Below are 27383 nucleotides of genomic sequence, written 5' to 3'. Positions count from 1 at the left end.
AGGAATCTGCAACAAGGCTCTAAGCGAGGGCGTTAAGCACGAGATTCAACACCCACGCTAAGCGGGCAACAGGCGCTAAGCAGGCAAAACAGAAACAGAACGTGCTAAGCGAGAGGAGCTCGCTAAGCACGCGATCCAGTCTGCGTTGAGCGAGGAAGGACGCGTTAAGCGAGCCTACGAAAGCCCAAAGCCCACTTCAGTAGTTATAAATAGAGAGACAGACCAAGTAGGGGAAAAGTACACCCCCACAACCCCAGAGACTCAGAGCTCTCTAATGAATACATCTTAAGCCTCAATATCTCAAATAGGGGAAATGCTCCCTTTCTTTCTTTCAACCCCTCTCATTGTAAAGCCCTCATGACCATGAAGGACTAAACCCCTAGTTAGGGTCTGGCAGACCTAAAAGCCAAAGCGATGTATGATGTACTCTCCACTATTTATCAATGCAATACCAGGTATTTTCTATCCTATTATCTTTTCTGTTTATCTTTCATGCATTATTCATCTTTTCATTCTTTCAGGGGTTAGGTGCTCGAAATAGGATAATTTCTAAATAAGATATTTAAAGAAAGTATGCATGCATCAGTTTTAGGAATTAGATACTCAAGAGAGGGTAATTTCTAATAGAAGAAAAAAAAAAGATTTCATGAAAGTCATTACTAGACATAAAATGATAATTTTATGCGCATGCATTTTTGTAAACATCTAAAATTCAGACTTCATGCATATTTGTTGAATCTTTTCGGGAGATAGATAAATAAAATAGGTTTGTCATCGTCATCGTGAGGAATTAGGGGCAAGTAAATGAATAGATGTGGGCAGGATAAAATCAACTGAATTGATAAAGAAAAATCATAAAATCATACATCTTAGTCAAAGAGTGCATGCTATGTCCCAACAACATTATCGTTATCGCATTATGATAACTTATCTTTCAATCATCTTATCTTTTTCTTTTTCTTATCTTATATTTTTTTCTTAATCTTAATCTTTAATTTTCCTATCTTTTACTTTTTCTTATCCTATCTTTTTATCTTCTATTTTATTTAATCTTTGTCATCTTTTAATTCAAATCTTTTACTTTTTTCATCTTCTATCTTATCTTTAAATCTTTTATCTTTTCTTTTAAATATTTACCTTATCTTCTATCTTTCTTTATTTGTTATTTTAAATTTATCATCTTTGGCTTGTAAATTGGGTTTGCATTAATACAAATAAAGTTCTTATGGATTCGACACTTGTGACAAATTTGATACACTTGCCAACGAGTTAACATTACATGATCATTCAAGGTTCTGATTCCTCAAAATGTTTTACATCTTTGAAGGACTAAAAAAAAAATCTTATTTTATAAGAACCAAAAAATTATTTAAGCTTAAAATTTATTATACCACAAAATTTGTCCCACCAAAGCACAAAAATATTACCTTATAGTTTGTCATGGAAATTTCTTTCGGAAAAAAAAATTGTTATGGAAGATCAAATCAATGATACTAATATATTTTTAAAAGAAAAAATTAACAACAAATTAAACATTTGAAAGGCTACTTCAATAATAAATATTTCAAAAATTTGAAGTGGTGATGAAAATAATATTCTTAATCTAGAACTAAACATATTTGTCACAAAATGCAATTATACTTAAGCTGATAATATCCCAATTATAATGAAACTCACTCCTCTTGTAACAAGAATATTTTTCATACAGAAGACTCAAATTTAAATCATTACTTAAAAAAATCATATATGTAACATATGAACCAAACATTCATTGATACAAAAATAATTTTTATATAACTAATTAACTTAATTAATTAATATTTTAATCTTTCAATTTAAGTGTCTTTTTTTTAATCCCTGAAATTTAAATTTATATTTTTTAATTCTTAAATTTTAAAAATTGTTCTTTTTAGTTATTTCCATAATAAATTAGGAACTTATGATAATTTTTAACCATCATGAATAATTGTTGTCATTCCTCAAAATAATTATAATTTAGATACTAACGATCACATTCGTCAAAATAGAAAATAGAAAACGATAGTAGAATAAACAAATGCTCCCACGTCCCCAATACCAAATCTGAACAGATTAGTTGATCTACAGCTTTAAGGTGGTCAAATTCAGTTGTTTTTATGTGAAATACTAACAATACCTTCGAAAACATACTGAACTGCTCCACTACCTACCTTAGCAGGTTTGGCATCACGTTCGCAGTGCCTTTAGTTACCATCTTCGTGCACATTCGCAATATAGAAAATTTGTGAAGAAATAACCACTCAGACCTCAGTTTCGCTGGTAAATAATCCATCAACAAGATAACATTTCTATTCCCATCAACAAATGAAAACTAAGAATTAGAAATGGAACTTTCAGTTTCCACGATGATAACAACGGTAATTAACTTAAATTAATTATTAGTTATCATTATCCATGTGTATTGCTCCTTACTTCAAATCAAAACAAAGACAAATAGACAACCATTATCTTTTTGTAAAAAAATCATAAAATTTTCTATTAAAGATAATCTTGTTTGAGCTATATAAGACTATTAGGTGACAAAGTTTTCCTTCCTAATATTTAATGTAATCACATACTTAGTTGAGTTTGAGATCTCTAGTTAAGCTTTGATTTACACATTTGATAATATTACTTTCCAAGAATTAAGAAATCAGGGTTTTAAGTAGTTAATTTAATAAGTAGTATTATATTTGTCAACCATTTATATATTTTTAGAATTATCTTTAAAACTTTGTTAAAAAAAGAATTATCTTTTAAACTATAAGAATCCCATTCTCTTAATCTCTTTACCAAATTAATTAATTAATTAAATAATGCATCTTTATTTAAAAGTATTTTTTGTCATAAAAATTACACAGTAGACAATTTGGAGGAAGTCTTATAGAAAAATATTAAAACAAACTTCTTAAAAGTTTCTTATAAAAAATTAAAACAAATAGTATAAAGACAAAACTTAAATACAATTTTTAAAACTTTTTTTGTTGTTTTTTATTTTTGTGATCGTTGATCACCAAAAATACTTATGAAATTGCATTTAAGTTTTTTCAAAAAATAGAAAGGTCAATATAAATTGAAAATATTAAAATGCATTCAATTCTTTTTTATTTAATAGGTAACAGAATTTAATTTAGAGAAAAAAAAACATTTGAAAGATTTAAAACTTTTCATGAAAATACGAAGTATGGACCTTATATGGACCCGAAGGGAAGCCACATCTCGGAAGCCCAAAATTAAATGAAAAAAAAGGTACTGTTAACTCGTTTGTATAAACCAAACTCAAGAGTTAGAAAAGTTAAGAAGGACTTAATTACCAATTTACTTCCTAAATTACTTAAAATGCAATTGATTCTTAAATTCTAAAGCACTCAAATTATATCCTTCAATTATTAAACTTACTTCAATTAAATCTTTTTTATCATGTCCATTAATTTGAATGACAAAATTGTCTTATGTGACACTTATATGAGATTCTCATATCACATATTATTTATTTATTTTGCTAGAAACAAGTTATTTCTACATTTAAAGGTTAACTCTTAAGTTGTAGAAGAAATCACAAGTAAATTTTGTTTCTTCTAATAATATCTGTCTCTATACTTATAGAATCCAATCTTTTAACAATTGTATTAGACCTTCTTGGTTCCTCTTATCACATGTTACTTATATTCAATTCAGACATTGTTAATATCAAACTAACCGGAAAAAAAAAGCTTAATTGATGCATACCTAATTCAAGCGTTATAAAATTTGAAACAAGTTTGGAATGCTGTAAAAAAAAAAACAATTTTGGAACCAAATGGGTAAGTAAGCCGAAAAAAAAAACAGTATTTTAGAAGGCCTTGTTTGTTGTCGTGTTTTTATTAATTTTTCTGGTCGTTTTGCCGTTGCTCATTGGTTTCAGTGACGCACATAACAGCAGCACCACCCCGTAGACTTTGAATGTGGAAAATCTTTGCCACTTCGGCAACTAATACACAAACAGAAAGTTTGCATTTTTTATTTTTTTATTTTCTTCTTTATTTCTTCCTCGCAGATAGAGGGAGCCACGAGAAGCTTCAACCCTTTTACCCTTCATGGAATCGCGTCCATAACGCTACATATTTCCGTTTCTCTTATTCTCATTGGCTTTGTTTTGTTTTTGTTTCGCGCAATTTTGATCTATGGGTCTCGCGAAGAATCTGCGAGGCTCGAGAACGGAAGCGCCACAAGAAGGTTTACCCGTTTCGGCGGTTTCCGGTGGCGCGGCGGCGAAGACGAAATGGACCAATCTAATGCCTCTGGTCGTGGCCCTCGTCGTCGTTGCGGAGATCGCGTTTCTGGGAAGGTTGGACATGGCCAAGAACGCGGAGATGGTTGACACCCTCGCTGACTTCTTCTACCGTTCTCCCGCGGTGGTTGAAGGTGACGATTTGGGGCTGGGCACGGTGGCAGGTGGTGGCGGCGGTGGCGGTAATCGGAATTCTGAATCGGAGAGTTGTGAGAAGTGGTTGGAGAGGGAGGATGCTGTGACTTATTCGAGGGACTTTGCTAAAGAACCTGTTTTTGTTTCTGGAGCTGACCAGGTTTGGTTGATTCTAATTGTTATTATCTCCTTTTTTGTTGTCTCTGTTTTTATGAAAAAGTATAGTTTGTTCATAAGTTAGTTTAATCGTCTTTTAGTAGCTTTGGAGTTTTAGTTTATTCTCCTCACTAGATTGGTGTTCAGATATTGGTGTGGTATCAATGAAAAGACGACGGGGAATCGGTTAAAGTGTGCTTTAGACTTTAGACAGATATTAAGTGGTTTTTAGTAATGTGAAAAGAGAGAGATAGAGACCAAGAAGGATATTGGGGGAAGTTGTTAAGAGGGATTATAACAACAACAACAGCAGCAACAACAAAGTCTTATCCCACTATCATGGATCACACTATGCCATTCTGTACGGTTGAAAGCCAAAGCTGTAGGAACATTATTTAGCTTGAGATCTCCCTTGATGGCTTCTTCCAACGTCCTTTTTGGTCTCTGGTTGTTAAGAGGGATTGCATGGTAAATAATATATCTGAAAATCAGGTCTTTAACCAAGTTGAAGGATGTCTTGTGACCATGTAGCTGACCTCACAACCTAGTGGAAAAAGGCTTTTTTGTTGTTGTTGTTGTTTTTGTTTTTGTGGTGGTGGTTGGTGTATGTTGTCTAGCATGGTCACTTTGTTCCCAAGGGTGTTGAAGAATTACTTTGAGGGGCATTTGTTTCATATCATATGAGGGTGGAAATGAATATTCCCATGTTTGTTAGAAGGTTATGACAATATATTCTGGAGTATATTTTATTCCTAGGTATAATATTCATTGGAATGTGATTCCTGGAAATGCAAAATTATACCGTGAAACAAACACCCCCTTTGTTATTGTTATTTTTGTCTTTAGGGAGCTGGGTGGGGTGGGGTGGCAATGGATTTGTTTCCACTCCTGTTAGTTGTTGTTAGTTGTTGAATAACAGGGTCCTACAACTGATCATGGTGGACCTTTGTTTGCTAAAGTTTGGTCTTTCTTTCTTTAACAACACCTTGCTATTCAATCCAAATCCCTTTTGTGGGCATGTTTGCTTTGATGCTGATAAGTCAAGAAGTAATTCATAAACCTCCTTATAGTTTTCCTTATAATTACAAAGTCACTGTTATTCTTCTTGTCCATCTAAAGTTTTTGGTTCATTAAAATGCAGGAATGGAAGTCATGCTCAGTGGGATGTAAATTTGGGTTTAGTGGGGATAAGAAACCTGATGCTGCATTTGGGTTACCTCAACCAGGTGAAACAGCTAGCGTTCTGCGATCGATGGAATCAGCACAATACTATGCTGAGAACAATCTTGCCATGGCAAGACGGTGGGTAAGCACTGTTGTAAAGTGTTATTCATTAGATTGGTCCATTTGTTGCATGTATGTTGCTTAGTCAGATACCATGGTTTTTATTGTTTTTATAGTTCCATGGAAATGTGAGTAAGAGATTGAATTTTTTCTCAGTTTAGTATCATGGGATTATGGATACTTCGTATGCCAACATAACCTATAGTCTTATAGGCTAATGTGGTATGGGGTTTTAATTTGCAGCTGTGTTGTCTTCTTTTTACAGCATTTGCAACTGTGTCTATGTCTACTTTTCCTTGCAAGTATAATCAGTGCAATGCTAGTTACTGTCTTTACTTTTGTTCATTGAAATTCTTCTTTCCTTTTGTTCTTTGTTCAAGTAGAGAGAGAGTGATCCATTCCAATTTTTTTCAAGTGTCAATCAATGATTAAACTAATATTACAATGTCTTTGTGTACTAGGAGGGGATATGACATTGTAATGACAACCAGTCTATCATCTGATGTTCCTGTTGGATATTTTTCATGGGCTGAGTATGACATCATGGCACCAATGAAGCCAAAAACTGAAGCTGCTCTTGCAGCTGCATTCATTTCCAATTGTGGTGCTCGAAATTTCCGGTTGCAAGCTCTTGAAGCCCTTGAAAAATCAAACATCAAGATTGACTCTTATGGTGGTTGTCATAGGAACCGTGATGGAAGAGGTAACATTATGATAATTTTTATAAATTTAACTTTAATATCTGTTAGGAATTGTTTATCCCTGTTAAAATTATTATAGATGTTTTCTTGTCAGAATTGCAGTTGCAGTATCCCCTTTGTGCTGACCTTGTTAAGTGTTTCTCAAATTTAAATCACATTTCTTCTACCTTTTAAATGATGTCTTTATTTAGTATAAGCAGTTGCACTTTATATGTTAATTCTTGTTTATTTTGTTTGGAAAAAGAGGGAAGAAAGTGATTAAATTACAGATTTTAGACACTGAAAAATTGTAACATGTTTTTAATGTGCCTGCAAATGCTCCCGAGTTTCTAGGGATAACTTTTCTTTTATGTCAAATGCTTTTCTATTTTTAGTAGGACCTGATAGCATGGACTGAGCAAAAATTGGCCAATTACCTTGTGCTGAAATGAGGGCGAGCCCTGGTGCAGCGGTAAAGTTGTGCCTTGGTGACTTGTTGGTCATGGGTTCGAATCCGGAAACAGCCTCTTTGCATATGCAAGGGTAAGGCTGCGTACAACATCCCTCCCCCATACCTTCGCATAGCGAAGAGCCTCTGGGCAATGGGGTACGAAGTTTTTTTTTTTTTTTTTACCTTGTGCTGAAATACTGTCTATCACTATATAATCTCCTACTGTACTCTCTTTCACCTAAAGATATATATGGCTTCATTGCTTTTTAGCACTTTTTTCTTTTATGTTTTTTTAAAAGGAAAAAACTCAGGCACAGGACCTCATGTGCTTTTAGTGTTGTTTTCTATCAGAATTGGAGTTTTATCTTGGTAACCCATAACATCAGGTTGGCAGAAAAGGTCAACACTGTTACTGAGGTAAAAATCTGATTTAGTTAGAGAATAACATCAAAAGGACCATAGATACTGCATCTGCACCTAAGTTTTGAATCAACTGCTCCAATCTTATGTATTAAATTAGAGTATATTGTCTTGAGAATAACTTTAGTCTACACTAATCATCATTAACTTCTTTAAAAATGTTAAATTTAAATTCTTTTGAATTAATTATGCATATCTTATTTATAGTTTTAATTTTTTTCCCTCAAATATATTTAGATTCTACCTGAATTAGTAATGCAAGAATCCCTTATAATTTTAAATGTTTATATTTGTAATATATATGCATATTTTTAAATTTTACCTAAGCTTGAAATACCCGTGCAATGCACAGGATACTTACTAGTTATAAAAATAGAAGTTCCATACCTTGCCATCTTGGTCACTGGGTGAAAGGCTCTAATGCACAGGATACTTACTATTAAGGTAGATTTTGTGGAGTTTATTAAGGATTATATGTTTAATATTTTCTTTAGAATTATTTTTGGCATTTAATTTTTTCACTTAGAGTCCTTTAAAAAGCGCTTGCTCTAAACTTGAATTCAGTTCAGGGTTGAGTAATATTATCAGTTTGTTCTCTTCAATTTCTCTACCTCCCATTCTCTACTTTTTCCCTTTTTTTCACTCCAGTCTTCTTGATGACACTGAAGAGTATTTTTCTTAATAAAGGGAAAAAAAACTTATTTTTAGAAAGGACGGAGGAGTTTGGAACTTGCAAGTGTCCTAACTCTTTCTTGAACTTATTAGTTTGAAATGCATTTTGAATGAATTGGTTTTAGTTTGCAGCACATTAGCAGGAAAGCAAAACACACAATTATCCTTGAAGCTTGATTATGACATTGGACATAAACAAAAACAAGCTATGTTCCCAATTCAACATTACGAGTCTCAATTATAATTGCTTTTGTGTAAAATCCAGCAATTGTCTGACTGATGTATGATTAATTGATTTTTAGGTTTGTGGAAATTATTCCACTGCTTATGTCAATGATTTCTAAAGTTTCAATGATTATGTGATACTGTTGTTATTTTCTAACGAGTATAATTGTGATTTTATTTTATTCTATTGCAGTGGATAAAGTGGAAGCCTTGAAGCACTACAAATTTAGCTTAGCATTTGAAAATTCTAATGAGGAAGATTATGTAACTGAAAAATTCTTCCAATCCCTTGTTGCTGGTATGGATATATATTTTATCTCCATTCTTACTTGCATTTACTATATATACAACATTATTAATGTAACACTAGTTGTTCATGGGCTTCAGAAACACTCTAGTTTGGCTCTTGCATTCCATCTGATTTCTTTTATATCTGATTCTGGGAGTTGCCAAGATTTTCTGCTGCAGGAAGGCAATTGCCAAAATTTAGTTGGAATTGAATGCTCAATTTTGAATAACTTAATCAATATTAATGATGATAATTTCTTCACAATTAAATTTAGGAAAATATGTCTTGAACATAAAATTTAGGCGACAAAAAGTTGTTCCTTTGATTTTATGATGTATTAAGTGAGCAAAAAAGATAATTGTATACTATGTAACATATGGTGTCAATTTTTGGATGTTCAAATAATGAAATTCTTAAATTTATCATAAAGTGGTCCTTTTTATAATTCTAGGGTAGAGTAGATGTTGTTTAGTTATAATTAATCGCCTTAATTTTTACAAAATGGTTCTTTGAATTTTGCACACTTGAATATGATCTACTTTCGGTGTCTTGAGTTTTTCCCTTCAAATTAATTGGCAATATACTCTGAATTTGTGAATGAGCTTCGAAACGATGAACCAAACTTAAAATAGTGTACTGTTGGCATAAATTCAAGAAATTATTCCGCGAACGACGTGGATAGTTACAATAATTTCCTGAAAGACAATTTTTTCTCTAGATAATATATTAATAACGTCCAATCAAGTCATATTCTTGTATTTTCACAAAAAAAAAATGTCATTCTTGTATTCTGGGATGCCTCAACGTGGATATTATCTGTATAAGAGAAAAATACATTTCCATATAAACTTGCAGAAAATTTGTATAATGGGTTTTGGATTCTTAAATTTTCCACTCTTGAAATATCAGAAGAACCCACTTGTAATGCTTCTTCTAGGGATTAATCTCTTTTATTGTAGGAACTATCCCTGTGGTTGTTGGTGCTCCAAATATTCAGGATTTTGCTCCTTCTCCTGGTTCAATTTTACATATTAAAGAGATAGAGGATGTTGAGTCTGTTGCGAAGTCCATGAGATACCTAGCAGAAAATCCTGAAGCATATAATCAATCTTTGAGGTAAATTAAATGATGAAGACGAAGAAGTCACTTTTGCTTTTCACACCAAAATTGGATTATACAAAACAGTGTAAAATCTTGGTAGTTTGATGTTTTCTGTTTCTAAATGAGGCATCTTGAGTTTATCTGGTTTTAAAATGTGAATGGATTTTGTGTTGTGGTTCTTTATTTTATGATCAATAGGATACATCCTGAGTTATCTTATTAATATAGGTGGAAGTATGAGGGCCCATCTGATTCCTTCAAGGCCCTTGTGGATATGGCAGCTGTACATTCTTCCTGCCGCCTTTGCATTCACTTGGCCACAGTGAGTAGAGAGAAGGAAGAAAATAGTCCAGGCTTTAAGAAACGCCCTTGCAAGTGTACTAGAGGGCCAAAAACTGTGTATCATATTTATGTGAGAGAAAGAGGAAGGTTTGAGATGGAATCCATTTACTTGAGGTATACTGTTTACTTTGATTAGTTATTTTTTCTAGGCTATAGTCCTATTACAAGTTTTCATCATCTGGTATGATAATTGTTTCCCATCAAACTTTATGGCATCTCTTGGTCACTTATCAATCATAAGCTGAATAAAAGCTGCCAAAAAAAAAAAAAGCTGAGGTGAAAGATGTAATGAATTGAATTTTTCCTATCAATTAAAATCAACTTATGGACTTCAAGTTTTATGGAACTTCTCCCATCTAATGTTTCCAAAAGCTGAGGTGATGAGTTGAGTTTAACATATGTGAGATGCTCAATCCATTATATCTTCTTATTTTCTTCTCCTATAAGTATTCATGGAGCAGTTTATTCAAACAAGACTATATCCATTATGGCTCTTCCCATTTTAGCTGATTCTATCGTTTCAAGAAACATGTCATGAAATAACTAATGACAACTCATTATTTTAATGCCAATTGGCAGGTCTAGCAATTTAACCCTTGAGGCCTTGAAGTTTGCTGTTGTTTCAAAGTTCACATCCCTGAATCATGTACCTATATGGAAGACAGAAAGACCTGAAATTCTTAGAGGGGGCAATGATTTAAAACTCCACAAAATATACCCAGTTGGGTTGACACAAAGACAAGCTCTTTATACCTTCAGCTTCAAAGGGGATGCAGATTTCAGGAGTCACTTGGAAAGCCATCCTTGTGCAAAGTTTGAAGTCATTTTTGTGTAGCATGTGCTAGTGGCCTCTCTGCTCTACATGAATAGCTTCTTCACTTAACTGAGCGGTAGAGTTTTAGGGATGAGTATGGCAATGAAACTGGCATGGCTTTATTTATGCATAGCTTCTTGACCAACTCATTGATGATTTATATTCAAAAGATAATCTTACTTTTGAACTCTTTTGTGTACAAGAGGTGAGGTTCCATATTTAATGCTTAGTTTTAGTTATAGAGTTTCTATCTGATCATCTAGAAAAGCCACATGATGATGGACAATTGGTCAGCATGCCAGTTCTTGTATACTGTGGGTGAAAAACTAAAATTTAAATGGAAGCAGCAGATGTTTCACTCAAGAATACGTTATGCCTTCTTTTAAGATATTTTTGGGCCCTACCTAGAAATTTAACTTTTGGACCCTTGGCCAAAACTATTCGAGAAATTTAATATAATATAAATTATCAATCCTTGTAGTTTTTGGTTGGTTGAGTTGTGAAATTATCTATAAAAAATTTATAATTAATTATTTTTTTTTATTTTTGATAAATAACATCACTATTCCTTTATTTTATCTTGTAACATTGTTGAGTCTAAAATAAGATTTAAGTAATTTAATTCTAAAAACTCTCCTAGAGCAATAATATTGTAACAAGTTTTGGAATACAAGTATTGTTAATATTGTATAATAAAAGTGTACATTTTGGAAAAGATTTTTTTATTAACAAGTTTTAATACGTTTAATTTTAAGAATAAATTAAAATTATTAATATTAATATGTTCACCAAATCTTAAAAATCCTTCTTTGATATATTGGATCTTTAAATACATTCTATTACTTGTTATTTGGGTCTCTATAAAACAGTAAATTTACTACGAGTATTTGTGAATGGATGATAGAAGGTGGAACCTAAGGCTGTTTACCTTATCACATCTACTGGCCTGAATTTTTCTCGCCTTAATTCTCACATTATGTTTATCTATACTGTTAATAAGGGAAATATTCTTTTTTGGTGTTCACAAATTCTAAACAGTTTTAGCTTTTATCAATTTTTAAATTTTTTTTATTACTTTTCTAATAATTACCCATTATTCTTATGTTGTAAGTTAATTTTATTACTTCTAAATATTTTTTTTCTATTTTTTCTATTTTTGTTTAAAATATGTAAAAAGTACAAAATGTCTCACTTCCCCTAATGTTGATAATGTTAATAGATTGTTTTGGTTAACAATTGACACGTAATTGCTCCCTTGAGTATATTGAAATTGGCTCTTTTATATGTTGTTTTGTATAAAAGAAAGTTCAAGATTTAACACAAACAATATATATAATTTAATAATTAAATTAATAAAAATTATATTATATACTCACTTATTAAAATAATATAATAATTATTAAAATTATACTGTTATAATTTGATCCTTCCGATCTTTAAATATATATTATGCAAGTGCCGGAGATAATTGATTTTATCATAAAAATGTTACAACCATTACAAGGTTTTAACTTGAATACAGTTTGTGTCACTGTACATTTATTTTAGTTTCCTCGGTATGATTAATTTAGTCTATCAAGATAATACAATGACAAAATGATATCTTAGAAAGTATAATTTGTCATTCATTTTATTCTAAAATTATAAAAGTTGAATGACTTAGTAATAATATTAACATATTTTTGGAGATTGAAATGACGATAAATAATTAAATTTAAGTCTTAAAGGATAAAAACGGCCATTTATTCAATTTCGGGTAATTAACAAAGCTGGTATAAGGTGTAGATGGATTACAGGGTAGCTACAACTAAAGATAACATAATTAAAAGAGGCAAAAAAATAATAATAATAACAATTCAGAGTCCTCATGTTCTCTCAGTGTAATGATTGAAGAGATTGGCATTGCCCTTTACAATATAGTTTGGCACAAATTGGTTCAAGTGTGGGTGGTGGTGGCTAGGGACAGAGACCTGACTCTTGGCAATCTCGTAAGGTTTTTTAGACTTTAGAGAGCCACCATGTGTCTCCTTCTCAACACTGTGGTCGCAATGGTAAGTGGCATTTAATTACTATTATTAAAGGTTTGGATAATATATACTAGTCCGTTAATAAGTTATAATTAAATAATGTTTTAACATACATTACGATTTAGTTTGTTAATATACTCATATTAAAAAAAAATAAGTATATAAATATTAGTAAATGTTTGTAAAATTTGTTATATATTCTTATTTTTTTTAATATGAGTGTGTTAATAAGTTATAACTAAATAATATATTAAAATAAAACAATAATATAGATTATTAACATGTTTATAAAAAAAAATAAGGATGTGTATATTAACAAATTCTTTAATTAAATTCTAAAATGACTTGTCATTAAAACTAATGTATTTTTAATACAAAGTTGGACATTCAACTATAAAGACACTTTTCAACAACAAAAAGAAAATGACAAAGACACTTATCACAATTTATTAAAAATTTAAATTTCACTTAATGAAATTGAGTATAATATCACTCAAAATAGTAACCTACAGTAAAACCAGAGATTAATTACATGAAGTATAAATATTTTTTTTTTAAAATGATCTCTTTTATCTTTTATTCTTTCATATACATAAATTTAAAGATTAAATTTATGATTGCATATTTAAAATGTATAATTATCTGAGTCATACTACTTTATGTTCACATGATATAAACTAATTTAAGTAATGAGTTTATGATATCTTACGAGTATTATGATATAAATTAATTGAAAAAATAAGTTTTAATTTTTTTAGATAAAGTTTTAGTTATTTAAAAACTTTTAATAAATAATTATTTTCTTAAAACACGATGAATAAAATAATTAACAGGATTAAGTCGCACATCTCATTAAAAAATAATTTATGATTATTAAATAGATATCGGATCTACGACCCCAGTTGGAAACGGGGCGGGTGATTTTTCGGAAGCTGTTGGGAAGTTCTATTTCAAGTTGTCTTCTTCTACTTTTGATTTTCTTTTTCTATAAACTATTTTTAAGTCTTCTTTTCGTGGTTTTCATTTAAAATAATCTTAATCATTGTCCTTAAAATATTAATTAAAAAACTAAAAAAAGTATTTATTATAAAAAAATAGAAAAAATTATGAATAACATTTATTTTAATAAAAAAATTCTTTTAATTTTTTAACTAATATACCCTGATTAACATTTGCCTCTAAAAAAATGACATGTCAAACGGTTACATGCAGCCGCATACACGTTTCACAAACACAATGCAATGAATGACCCCCCAAAAGTCCAAAATGAAGGCAATAGAAAAAGAGAGAGAGATTCCTTATACACTAAGTTTAAAATTGAACTAACTATTTAATCATTTAAATTTAGTGTTAGATTTGTGAGAACAATATTATAAACGGTCATATTACTTATCATACATAATAAATAATATATGATCGGATGTAAGTGTAGTTTTCTTTAAGGTTTCTTGTTTTTTTCAATCTCCTATTTTATTAAGATTTTTTTAATTTTATTTTTGAACTTTTTTGTTCTTACTTTTAATTCTTTAGACTAAAATTAAGAATGAAAATAAAAAATTAAACAATTAAAAGTAAGGAAAAAAAATTAAGTGACGTTGACTAGTCAAAAACAATTTATAGACTTAAAACAGAAATTTTTAAATATTTTAGAGATTAAAGAAGCAATAAATATTTGTTTTATATTTTAATGAAATTTAAAAGAAGAAACAAACTAACCAAATATTTTGGTGTAAAAAAGTATAGAGAGAATGTGTGTAGCATGCAATTTTGAGAGGGAATTTTAGTTAAAAGTGTTTTGTTTTCATGAGGAAGGTGACCCTTGGAAGCACCGAAGGGTCTATCGATCCGAGGAAGATCACCTCTGACCTCTTGCTTACTTGTAAGGTCCTCGTTCACTCTGGTCCTCTCGTCCTACAAAATGTACACTCTTCTCTCAAACCGCCATTACCATAATAACAACCTCAAAAACTCAATATTCTCAACAACACACTACTTTCCTTCTTCCAATAATGTCTTCTTCATTCTCTGTTCGTTTTCTTGCTCCTCCATCATCATGCTTCCCCAGCTCTCGGCCCAAGACATGGCTCTGCGCCGCCACCACCCCAACGGTGGCTCCGGCAACTGCCTCCTCGGAGGTGGAGGCTTCAAGGTTGGAGCCTAGAGTGGAGGAGAGAGATGGGTTCTGGGTTTTGAAGGAAGAGTACAGGGGAGGCATCAGCCCTCAGGAAAAAGTGAAGCTTGAGAAAGACCCCATGAAGCTCTTTATGGAAGGTGGGATTGAGGACTTGGCTAAGATGTCCCTTGAGGAAATTGAGAGCTCCAAGCACACCAAGGATGATATTGATGTTAGACTCAAGTGGCTTGGCCTTTTTCATAGGAGAAAGCAGCATTGTAAGTTTCCACTTTTTTTTTTTTTTTTTTATGTTCCTTTTGGTTTGCTTCACTACCACCACTCACAATATGCAATGATAAGTGGAACAAAAAAGAGTTGATTGGTGCATGTTTGAGTCTCAAACCATGGCAACCACACAAGTTGTTGATATTTTACATTAATTGCATTCAAACTCTGGTGAAACACAAAATTTAGGTGTAGTACTATTGAAAAGTTATTTTTTTTTTGTGTTATTTTCTAATCAGAATTGGAGTTTCATCTAGATAATTTGTATAATAAAAGTTTATATTAAAAGATTATATTGACATGAAACTCCATAATTTGTATAATAAAAGTTTATATTAAAATATTATATTGACATGAAACTCCATAATTTGTATAATAAAAGTTTATATTGAGGTGAAATTCCAATTTTGATCAAAGAACGTTAAAAAAAAAACAACTAAAAAGTTGAGTATATGTTTTCTCTATCATATACTCGTTCGTTTACTCAAGAACAAGGCTTTGCATTTTGTTGTAATTAGCTTTTGTATTTGATTAATATAGTTGGGTTAATTTCTTTCCATTGTCTAAACCAGATGGTAGATTTATGATGAGGCTGAAGCTTCCAAATGGGGTGACAACAAGTGCCCAAACACGATATTTGGCTAGTGTGATCAGGAAGTACGGAAAAGATGGGTGTGCTGATGTAACAACGAGGCAGAATTGGCAAATTCGTGGTGTGGTGCTACCTGATGTGCCAGAAATTCTCAAGGGCCTCGATGAGGTTGGATTGACTAGTCTTCAGAGTGGAATGGACAATGTGAGAAACCCTGTTGGTAACCCTCTTGCAGGCATTGACCCAGATGAGATTGTTGATACACGACCTTACAACAACTTGTTATCTCAATTCATCACTGCCAATTCACGCGGCAACCCAGCCATGTCAAACTTGTAAGTAATTGTATGCAGTTATTTTATAATCAAGTGCGCAAATTATTGTAAATCTTTTAGTATCTATCTTTGATTCTTACATTAAAAAAAAATACACATATTATATAAGGAGGATTTAAAGTTTTATGATCTAAGCATTGGTGTTTACATTCAATTGTTGAATTTGTGCAGGCCTAGGAAGTGGAATGTGTGCGTGGTTGGATCCCATGATCTGTTTGAGCATCCCCACATTAATGATCTGGCTTACATGCCTGCAAACAAGGATGGGCGTTTTGGATTCAACTTACTTGTTGGTGGTTTCTTCAGTGCCAAGAGATGTGCTGAAGCAATTCCACTTGATGCATGGGTCTCCGCAGATGATGTAATCCCACTATGTAAAGCTGTCCTTGAGGCCTATAGGGACCTTGGCTTCAGAGGGAACAGACAGAAAACAAGAATGATGTGGTTGATTGACGAATTGGTAAGTCATTATTTTATTTAATTTTACAACTTTTGCCTGATGTCACATCATACATGAATGAAAATGAGATTATTAAAGTTTAAGTTCTGACATAATCCTTTCTTTCATAAATTATAATCAATATATACAAAAAGTCAAAAACTAATGCAATTTATAAAAGTAAAATAATCGATGGATATTTGACATCTATAGTGAGAGAGAAGTAAGATACTATAGGTAATATGATATAATAGAAAAAGAGAAATGAAGATAAATAATAATAAGGTGTTTGATAGTAACTCTTTATAAAATATTTCCGAATCTGAATTCTTGATTTTTTTATAACTGTAATAACTGTAGTTAAGACCTTTGACTCCTCATTTAAACTTTGAGATATTTCTTATAAGCTTAGGCTTTTTAGGCTAATTATGAAACTGATCCTCGGTCCTGAGCTTAATCCGGTAGGACTAATACTGAAATATTTAAAATGTTTGGTTATCCTAGCATGGTCTATTTCCACTGTCATTAAGTGTATCTGCTTGGCAAGTAAGTGATAAAAGTGTTTGGCAAATGAAGGGGATAGAAGTATTCAGGTCAGAGGTGGAAAAAAGAATGCCAGGGAAGCAGCTGGAGAGAGCATCTGAGGAAGAACTGGTTAAGAAAAAATGGGAAAGAAGAGACTACTTAGGTGTTCATCCACAGAAACAAGATGGCCTAAGCTATGTAGGGATTCACATTCCAGTTGGTAGAGTTCAAGCAGATGATATGGATGAGTTGGCGCGATTGGTGGACAAATATGGAACTGGAGAGCTCAGGCTCACAGTGGAGCAAAACATAATAATCCCAAATGTGGATAGCAACAAAATTGATGCCTTGCTCAATGAGCCTCTCTTGAAGGAGAGATTCTCACCTGAACCTTCTCTATTGATGAAGACACTGGTGGCATGCACTGGCAACCAGTTTTGTGGGCAAGCCATAATTGAGACAAAGGAAAGAGCATTGAAAGTGACTGAGGAAGTGGAGAGGCAAGTGGCTGTGACTAGGCCTGTGAGAATGCATTGGACTGGCTGCCCCAACACTTGTGGCCAGGTGCAAGTTGCTGACATTGGTTTCATGGGGTGCATGGCTAGGGATGAGAATGGTAAGGCCACTGAAGGTGTGGATATTTTCCTGGGAGGGAGAATTGGAAGTGATTCACATCTAGCTGAGGTGTATAAGAAGGGTGTGCCTTGCAAGAACTTGGTGCCTATTGTGGTAGACATACTAGTAAAGCATTTTGGTGCTGTCCAAAGGAATAGAGAGGAAGGGGAAGATTAAACTTTATGGCCATTGGCAATTTTAGTTTCTTTACTAAATCTACCATTGTCCCTGAACAAAAGTATCAGTGTCCTCTACATAAAAGAAAAAGGGATGATCATGAGACATGCATTATATCATATGCATGTACACTTTTGGATAAGACATGTACATTCTTTGCTAGTCCCTAAGTTACACTTTATTTCTTCAAAGATGTATGCTATATATTTCTCATTTTCTTGTGGCAAATGCTTAAGAATTATTTTAACATTATAAACTAATTTTAGAGGCAAAATGGTTTATATTTAAATTTTTTTTATGTATAACAAAATACTAAGGATTTAGATGAATCTTCCACTCCAAAGTTGTGTGCTTTAAGTGTTTAGCATTTTATATTTAGCCTTACAAAAATAAGAGTTTGATAAGAAATGCCAGAAAAAAACATTGAAATCAAGTATATCTCAATTGAAGTGCTTGAATCACACAGCATCTTCTATAAATCATAAGGCAAAACACATGTATGTCTTACAGATCAGTGAACAAGATAGAAAGAACAAAACTCCTTTGAAGACTATTAGCCTCTTTAAATACAAGTTAAAAGTGTTTTTAAGAATTCTTTTATTAAAAATATTGAGTTTTTTTTTGTTTGTATCGAGAAACTCTAAAAAACTGTCAGGAAGTATTTTTAACCTCGTATTCAAACAAGTTTTATGCCCTTAACTATAAAGAGATGTATTAACTTTTGGTTAAAATAATTATTTATCTTTATCAAACTCAAAACAGATATTTTACCTACAAAGGTTATAAGTAGAAGAACAATACGCTCTTAAGTTAATTTTTTTTGTCCGTGAAAATTAAAGATATACTAACAAAAAGAGGTTTATAACAATTCATATATTCTACTTAATCAATTGAATTATATTTTTAATACACTGTCAACCTATTTTTTTATTAAAAAAAAATTGGACTTCTCAAGAGATGTTTTTTAAGATACTGATAGGAAATAAAAGGGTGTTCTAACAATAAGTATGTGTGCTAAAATAAGATAGAAATTTCCACATGTAGGTCACTTTGATTCAAATAAAAAATTAATTTAATGCTTTCACACCTTGACTAAGACTAACAAAGGAAACTAATTCTATTAAAATTAAATTGAAGCGAATGATCTTACTAGTCTACTCAGCATTTGATAGATTATTTTTTTGGTCAAGAGCATTAGATATATTATGATTCAGTCTCAATCAAATTAGTAATAAACTATTTTGAAATAAAATCAAACAGCCGTTCAACTAATTGATGTGTGTGTACCCAAATGTTATTATGCTTGAGTGGGGATTCTGTGACACACTAACGTTCAATAGATAGGCTATAACTGAACGTAACATTATATTAATATACAACAAGTTTTTATTATATGTTTAGTGTACTTTAAACCAGAACAAAATAAGATATAATGTTAAAAATAGTATATTTTAATTTCAATATAAAAACTATAATAACCAAAAAAAAAATTAAATACCCTATTCATATTCCATTCTATTTATGTGACAATGCTACCTTAGTTAGTATATCCAAAACTATAACATATGTCAGTGTACAATTAGTGCGTGTTTTTTTCATTATAATTAGAATTAGGGTTAGGTTTCATAGACTTGTTTGCCTTTTTTTTTAAAAAAAAAGGAATAGACTTGTTTGCTTAAGTAAATATAAATAATATAGTAAGAGTTAAATACTTTTTTTAGTCCAAAGTAATTTAGTTTTATTTTTCATTTTCCTTTTTGTAATTTTTTTTATTTTAGTCTTTGTAAAATGTGTTTTTTTATTTTTCGTCCTTAAGATGCTTTAGATAATACTTTGAATAATAAAAAAAATTATCTAAAGTATTGAAAGGAAAAAAATAAAATAAACATATTTTCTAAGGATTAAAACAAAAATATTACAAGAACAAAAATGAAAAAAAAACACTAAATTATATTAACTAAAAAAATATTTAAACCACCATATAATAATATTATTGTTATTAATATGTATTAACTTTTTATGATACTATTTATACGTTTGTTACTCTGTTTAAAGGCATAGTTGCGTTGACCTAACAAAAGGCTTAAGTACAATAATCTATTTAGAAATAGGTTTTTTGTTAGCCAAATTAACACGTTGTTAAATAAGTTTTTATTCCAAGTGAAACATTAAAAAATAATGAGTTAGGTACATAATCATACTCAAATTCAAGACACTGATTAAGCGTATATACACTTTTTCTTATAAATTAAGGGTATAAGTTTTTTTTTTTAAAAAAAGGATTCCATAAGTAAATGGGTCAAATCCTAGCCCAAATTTGGTTTGTTGTTAGGTGCACCTAGGAATATTACTTATGCACCCAACAATTTAACTGAAATGATAAAAATGTCATTCACTTAAATTTTAAAAGCCAGTTTCATCTCCTTTCCCTCGTGTATTCCGTGCATTCCGCCGCCGCAACGCACCTTCTTCCTCCTCCATCTTTGCGTTATCCTTGCCGCCCCACCGTCGTCGTCGCCTCCATTGGCTCCGTTCAAATTGTCTACACCATCGTCTTGCCTTTCCGCCATCGAGTTAAGGTGTTTTTTTCATGGTTTGGGATCACGTTTGGCATCCATGTAACACATATGAATTACCTAATTCGTATAAGTTATACGAATTATCTAATCCGTATAGATATAACTCATAAGGATTACGTATTCCGTATTTTTTTTAAAATTATTAATAAATTAATTTTATTTTTTTTAATAGTAAATGCTTTTTATTTATAAATATATTATTTTTATTTTTATTTTTAAATAGTTATTTTTTTTATTAAATATAAATATATTATTTTTTCTTTTGTTTGTAAATAGTTAATCTTTATTTTTTAAATAAAAATAAATTATTTTGAATTATTCTTTTAAATAGTAATTGTTTTTTTTAATTGTACATATATTATTTCATTTTTTTTGTTTGTAAATAGTTATTGTTTATATTTTAAATGAAAATAGATTATTTTGAATTATGTTTTTGAATAGTAATTGTTTTTTTAATTGTGAATATATTAATTTTATTTTTGTTTTTAAATAGTTATTGTTTCTTTTTTAAAATATAAATAGATTATTTTGAATTATTTTTTTAAATAGTTAATTTTTTAATTATAAATATATTAATTTTATTTTAGTTTTTAAATAGCTATTGTTTATTTTAATTATAAATATATTATTATGATTTTTGTTTTGAAATAGTTGTTGTTTATTAATTATAAATATATTATTTTGAATTTCTTTTTGAAATAGTAATTTTTTAATCAAAAATAGATTATTTTGAATTAATTTTTTCAAATAGTTATTGTTATTCTAATTAAAATATATTATTTTGAATTATGTTTTTAAATAGTCATTGTATTTTTTTAATTATAAATATATTATTTAGAATGTTGTTTTTAAATAGTTAAAATATTTTAATAAAAAATAGATTATTTTCATTTTTGTTTTGAAAATTTTATTGTTTTTTTCATTATAAATATATTTATAATTATTATATATTAGTTTTTTATGAAATTAATTAATTAGTGTTTTTTAAGTTGCTTTTTAATAAAGAAGTTATTTAATTACATAAAATTAATTAAAAATAAAATTTGAATATATATATATATATATATATATATATATATATATATAATAATTTTTTTTTTATTTATGAATGATTGCATAGTAATTGATTGAAGTATTGCTTAAATTTTGACATAAATTTGTATGTATGTCCAAATTTACATATTATGGTTAGAACTAGAGGTTTAAATCATGCTTTAGGTAGAGTTATAAAAAGAGCCCTAGGAAGAGAAGATAATCGTGATTCAGACGAAGCTCTCCAGCGGCGAAGGCCCACAACATTCGCATATAGGCAACAGGAAGTTGCCGCTGTTGTTGAAAATGTTCATCACATAGATGACGCAACCGAAGAGGTCTTCCAACAACCTCAAGAAGTAGTTGTTGATGTTCAGGGTTTTACAGGCGGGTCATGTGACACATCAATTTTGACCGTCTATGTTGATCATGTTACAGTAATTGTTTAGAATTGAGAGGTATTTATAGTTTTAAATAAATTATATTTCAATAAGTATTTGTTATTATTGTTAAAATTATTTAAATTGTCTTTAGGAACGTCTTGAATTGAAGTTATCCTCCCATGGAAGGAAGGTTAAAAAATTTGGGAGGCATCCTACTGAGATTGAAGGGTTAGTTGTTGTCACAGGATTAAGTCTTCTGATCACATGTTCTTTGGACACTAGCGATTGGGGACTTATATCGACTTTTGCGGAGAGGTGACATAAGAAAATTAGTAGTTTCCATCTTCCAGTAGGAGAGGTCACCATCACCCTCGATGATGTGGCCTCTTTGCTTCATCTACCCATCACAAGGGCCTTCCATAGCTTCGAGACTCTTCATGTCGATGAAGCGGTGTTGATGTTAGTGGAATTACCTGAAGTCAGTGTAGATGAAGCCAGAGCTGAAACAGTACAGTGTTATGGGGCATATGTATGACTATCATGGCTACAAGACATTTATCATAGCAAATGTGATGCCGCACACTAGACTGTAGCAGCACGAGCTTATCATCTGCTGCATTTTCTAGGTTGCACTCTTTTTGCTAACAAGAGTGCAACACACATGCATATGATGTTCTTTGACGCCTTTCGAGACCTCAGTTAGAGTGAAAGCTATGCATGGGGAGTTGTCGTCCTAGTGCATAGGTACGATAATTTGAATGATGCGTCTAAGAGCAGCGACAGACAACCTGCTGGATATATCACACTATTACAGGTAATTGTAATTGAATTTGATTTGTTTTTTGATTTTTTTTGTGTATTGATTTGATATTTTTTGTTTTGAAAATATGTGTAGTGTTGGATTTATGAGCATTTTCATCTGTTGTTGAGGCTATTATTGCTGAAGATTATTATGAAAGGAAACCATGTGCTTGCCGCTGGACATCTACAAAGGCATTACCAGTGTCGATGTATCGGAAGCGTCTAGATCGACTAACATCTAATGATATTTATTGGATACCTTACAGTGACCATCGTGTAATTAGAGAATTCAAGCTCATCTCTTGTTTTTCTGGACATATCTGATGGGGTCTCGTTGTTGTCATACACCGACCAGAGAGGGTTGTGCGACAGTTTAGGTATGTTCAGACGGTTCTTCCACACTCTAGATTCAAGATTATGCTTAGAAGATATTGATGACAGATGGATGCATTTCTCTGATTACCTTGCAGCGGTGGGCCAGATTTGTCTTGTGCCTGGACAATGTGCACCAGACTACATGGATTGGTTCTACATAATTTCGCATCCATTCATGGGGCCAGCACAACCCGGGTATCCAGTCATACATCCACTTGTCATCCAAGATGACACATATGTCGAACCAGATATGCCTTAGTACCCGATGGCGACAGCAGCTATGGAGGAAGCACTTGCGCATGTACCTTCTCATGTGAAGTAGCCTAGACATGCAGTGGTAAGATATATATATTCATCTCACTCTTAATTTCATTTTATTTAAACATGCAATATGGTTATACCTTATCCGTTGTTATGAATGTCATAGTAGGCTTGCCAAGCAATAATTGAAAGGTTGAAGCAGTTGCTCAACTTAAGGATAGTGACTGAAGGCATAGAAACATACGATGTCATGCAAGACTGTTTAAGGATCTCTAGAGGTGTGACTGTGGATCGCAATGTATATGTGCGATCGTGACGAAGGCGGCACATGAAGACATTTAGAATTTTTTAGTAAATGTGTACACACAATGTTTATCATTTTATTTTATTTGACAACATTTTTATTTTACCAATTTTATTTGAAATTTTTTTTATATTACTATCGAACCGCTCATATCAACACATGTGAATTAAACCATAAACCTTATTTTCCACACATTAAATTTTTTTTAATAAGTTTCGAATTAACTCTAAAGCGTAACACTAACCCCCAATCTGCAAAACCCCTACTTTTTGATTTTCTACTAAACCCTAGTTTTCACGTCACAGTTAACTCTAACAACGCACGTAACACTAAACCTTATGTATTATAATAACCCTAAATCATTTGAACATAAGGTATAATACATATACCTGTGAATTTCCAATGAAACATATGTATATTATTGTAGTACATGACAATGAAATAGGTACCTAAATGTTCACTCTCCACTTAAATCAGCATAGTTTGTTTTCAACATCATCAAATTTCTCTAATGTTGCATTCTACTAATATATGTAGTTGGCCACTACTTTTCCTGAGGATGACAATTCCTAGAGCCAAAACAAAGCTAGAGGCGGTAAGGGATAACGATCTCTTAAATAAACCTGTTACACATGCACAAACAATTTGTTATTATAACACAATTAATTTCATAAATTAAAAATAGGATTATGATGAATCTACCTGAATAAAATGATTGTTATACGCGTGACCAATACATATTACGCGATGCACAAAAGAATATGTTGGTGGTTGACTTCTAAGAGAAAAAAACGTCATGCTTTGTTGCAGAGACAGTGATACAAGGATAACATTATACCTTGATGCAATGACATATCCCATGTCGGTTATATTCATCCACTTATCCATAGTAACTTGCATGAACTAGTTATACGGATTACATTTATTTAAACTTAATTTTAAATAATAAAAAATAAAACATAAATTACATATCATGGATAATCCATCAACAAGTAAGGACCTCTTTAATTCCTCAAATCTGTCTATGTCACCAAAGAGGTTGATATACTCATGAGACCATTTGACATGTTCTTTAAGCAAATGGTTGCGCACCAGCGACCATGAATCTTCACCCATACCTAATAAGGCAGCAATTGCACGATATTCACAGTTACCGTCAACTATGACATCAACAATGTTTTCAATGGAATCGTGAATGCATGGATGAAATTGATCCAACATCGGCATAGTCCTTCTTGGAATTGTCTGGTCAGATGATGATACACTACGTTTGACTGAAGAATTATTATTTTGTACAGAATGTAAAGCATCAACATACTCCCAGTAAGACGAATCACGCTTTGTTGATCTTTGTTGTTTGGTAATCGGTTTCTTCTGAGCCCCTTTGGTGTTGACCTTTTCTAAAGGAGGACACATAGAGTTTAGATTTGGGTAGGCAATTTCTCGAAGTTTACTCTTTAGAGTAACTTTGCCACAAACATCAAGATCTTTAAATCGCTTGGATATGGTTTCCATCTCTTCGATTATTTTCACTTGGGGTTCAGATAACCCTTGGTTTGAAAAACATAGCCTCCACCAAAACATATGGATTGTCTTAAGTGTTATGGTGCCAACAACATATTTAGATAACTCACATGCACATGGAAGACCGTGAGTATTTCTCATGACACATCCATAACGAGAAGGGTTTTCGTCAGCATAATGTATACGTTCAAACTCAGTAGCAATCTGATTTAAAGCATACCTTGATACCATGCCAAGTAGCCTCTTGTATAAGGTAACTTTAAAAACATGTCCAACCACATGTTTACTTGTCTCAAAGGATGCCTTAATTTCAGTGTGTTGCAACGTGATCATGTTGTTCATGGCTTTCCAAACACTACATAGGTCTCCAAGGCTATTATGTAATAGTCTTTTTAAAGCCCAATGAGCAGATTCAACCCTGCATATGAAATACACAAAAAACAATAAATAAATAGAAGTAGTTTTATCCATTAATTCCTAAACCCTAATAAAAAAATGACAATTTTCATACTTGTTTGTTATTGTGTTTCCTAAGTGCATCACCTTATTAGTCTAAGCTTTAACAAAATTTTCTTTGTGGGGAATTATCCATGTTTGGTTGACATAGTCAACAAACATTGACCATGGTGAACAAGCAATTTCAAACTTCTTAAGGCAATCATCGAACTGATGCTCGAAAAGACAATCAACCAAACTCCCCCAAGCATCCATCACATAATCCCATGCATTTTTTTTACCAATTAGGGATTTACATTTTGCCTTGACATTCTTGTCGATGTGAAACCTACACAACAAGTTGATACACTCAGGGAATACAATTTTCATTGCATTCATCAATGTTAGGTCTCTGTCGGTAACAATAACTCCAGAAAGGGCATCACGTCTAAGAAAAAGACCTTGAAACCGTTCTAGAGCCCAAACCACATTATTTACATGTTCTCCCTCCAAATAGGAAAAACCAGCAGAGAATGTCATCCGTTGGTGTCACACCAACAAAGTCAAGTAACGGGAGCATATACCTGTTTGTTTTGTAGGTACTATCTATCAAAAATACCAAACTACAAGAATTGCATAACTTCACTGTATCAGGATGACACCAGAAGATATCACGTACAACATCTTCATCCTTTAATTTATGCCAATGAATATACTAATCCTATTCAACAAGCTTCATTAGTTGTTGCATTTCAATATCATTGTCTCTTATGAAAGAACGGTATGCACTTCTTGCATTGTATATTTGTTTGATTGTTGTATAACTATTGACATTGTGCTCCTTCAATGTTAGCAGAATATTTCTTGGTTTCGTCATTGACTTTGTCATATCAATAATAATTGTCTTTTCATCCTTAGTCAATCAATCAGCGTATGAATGTTCAACTAATGACTTTTCCATTTCATGATTGTGACTCTCACATGTTAAATTCAGCATTCATCCTTGGTCTCCAACCACTAGTTTCCCACAAACCTTAAAGGGATACCCACATTTCCTACTGCTAATATCTCTTCTTAAAAAATCTTTCTTCTTATACTTATATTGATCACTACTTTCACAACCAATTAAGACAAATAAAGTCCTTTCCTCTCATAGCAGTGTTTGTGTCTGACCTCATAATCATTACCACAAATTCAATTTCATAAGCAACAAATCGAGTCTAATGCAAAACATCATCTCAGATAACAAACACCTACAATGAAATTCACACAAGTATAGTCTTCAAGGGACATTCATTTTATTAATTTAATAACAATAAATCACATTAATACCTAAGAAGTATTGAATGCATCAGAACTTCATCTTCATTTTGTTCATTCATATCAACTTCTTCAGACATTATACTATCATACAACCATTGATCTTCATCCATCTTAACAAGATATTCAAAAATTTCAATATCACAAACAAACAACCCCTAATCGCACCATCATATACTATCACACAAAATCCTATGTAATTTTTTACTATATATAATATTATAAAACATTAAATTTGATAACCCTATATATTAAAAACCAATAACATTAACTTTTTTTTACTTACAATTAATAACAATATAATACATAAAAAATTATAATCGAACCATATGTAGTCAAATAAATTATATTATTCAACTTAATTCTAATTCATGAAATGACTAAAATAAAATCAATTTTAGACC

At 31.4% G+C, this 27383-nt stretch overlaps 3 protein-coding genes and 2 long non-coding RNA genes across 6 annotated transcripts; 3 read left to right on the top strand and 2 right to left on the bottom strand.

Annotated features, from left to right (window-relative positions):
• Nucleotides 1–3884: 3884 nt before the first annotated feature.
• Nucleotides 3885–11220, top strand: LOC100776065 (glycoprotein 3-alpha-L-fucosyltransferase A). Its single transcript, XM_003529350.5, has 7 exons — nt 3885–4583; nt 5721–5881; nt 6325–6566; nt 8505–8609; nt 9560–9716; nt 9930–10157; nt 10623–11220. The coding sequence occupies exons 1-7, from the start codon at nt 4182–4184 to the stop codon at nt 10876–10878; spliced, it is 1551 nt and encodes a 516-aa protein (XP_003529398.2). The 5' UTR covers nt 3885–4181; the 3' UTR covers nt 10879–11220.
• On the bottom strand, nt 10532–10937 carry LOC106799484 (uncharacterized). Its single transcript, XR_001389255.2, has 2 exons — nt 10797–10937; nt 10532–10693 (listed from the first exon to the last, which is right to left on the bottom strand). It is a non-coding gene; the product is annotated as an uncharacterized lncRNA (long non-coding RNA).
• A 3403-nt stretch (nt 11221–14623) lies between the features above and the next one.
• Nucleotides 14624–18178, top strand: LOC100775519 (ferredoxin--nitrite reductase, chloroplastic). 2 transcript variants are annotated; one of them, XM_003529349.5, is made up of 4 exons: nt 14624–15275; nt 15855–16209; nt 16381–16669; nt 17225–18178. In XM_003529349.5, exons 1-4 carry the CDS (start codon nt 14894–14896, stop codon nt 17963–17965), a joined length of 1767 nt encoding a protein of 588 aa, XP_003529397.1. In that variant the 5' UTR covers nt 14624–14893; the 3' UTR covers nt 17966–18178. The 2 variants fall into 2 exon arrangements, with proteins under 2 accessions (XP_003529397.1, XP_014633637.1); XM_014778151.3 differs by having other exon boundaries at nt 14659–15275; nt 17153–18178.
• A 3493-nt stretch (nt 18179–21671) lies between these two features.
• LOC121175171 (uncharacterized) lies at nt 21672–23952 on the top strand. The gene is made up of 4 exons (XR_005892367.1): nt 21672–22773; nt 22855–23137; nt 23231–23472; nt 23563–23952. It is a non-coding gene; the product is annotated as an uncharacterized lncRNA (long non-coding RNA).
• Nucleotides 23953–24313: 361 nt separating this feature from the next.
• On the bottom strand, nt 24314–25215 carry LOC121175203 (uncharacterized). The gene is made up of 2 exons (XM_041017541.1): nt 24701–25215; nt 24314–24323 (listed from the first exon to the last, which is right to left on the bottom strand). Exons 1-2 carry the CDS (start codon nt 25213–25215, stop codon nt 24314–24316), a joined length of 525 nt encoding a protein of 174 aa, XP_040873475.1.
• Between the last annotated feature and the right edge of the window lie 2168 nt (nt 25216–27383).

The sequence above is a fragment of the Glycine max genome, chromosome 7 (genome assembly GCF_000004515.6).
Source record: "Glycine max cultivar Williams 82 chromosome 7, Glycine_max_v4.0, whole genome shotgun sequence".
Classification (NCBI taxonomy): domain Eukaryota; kingdom Viridiplantae; phylum Streptophyta; class Magnoliopsida; order Fabales; family Fabaceae; genus Glycine; species Glycine max.
The sequence above is the reverse complement of the archived record's forward strand: the minus strand, read 5'-3'. Positions and strand labels throughout refer to the sequence as shown.

Bases quoted from the DNA above. Each gene is read 5' to 3' on its own strand.
- LOC100775519 (XM_014778151.3), top strand. From the start codon at position 14,894: ATGTCTTCTTCATTCTCTGTTCGTTTTCTTGCTCCTCCATCATCATGC. The intron at 15,276-15,854 runs GTAAGTTTCCAC...TGTCTAAACCAG, and splicing joins TCATAGGAGAAAGCAGCATT to ATGGTAGATTTATGATGAGG. The intron at 16,210-16,380 runs GTAAGTAATTGT...GAATTTGTGCAG, and splicing joins AACCCAGCCATGTCAAACTT to GCCTAGGAAGTGGAATGTGT.
- LOC100776065 (XM_003529350.5), top strand. From the start codon at position 4,182: ATGGGTCTCGCGAAGAATCTGCGAGGCTCGAGAACGGAAGCGCCACAA. The intron at 9,717-9,929 runs GTAAATTAAATG...TTATTAATATAG, and splicing joins GCATATAATCAATCTTTGAG to GTGGAAGTATGAGGGCCCAT. The intron at 10,158-10,622 runs GTATACTGTTTA...GCCAATTGGCAG, and splicing joins ATGGAATCCATTTACTTGAG to GTCTAGCAATTTAACCCTTG.
- LOC121175203 (XM_041017541.1), bottom strand. From the start codon at position 25,215: ATGGAAACCATATCCAAGCGATTTAAAGATCTTGATGTTTGTGGCAAA.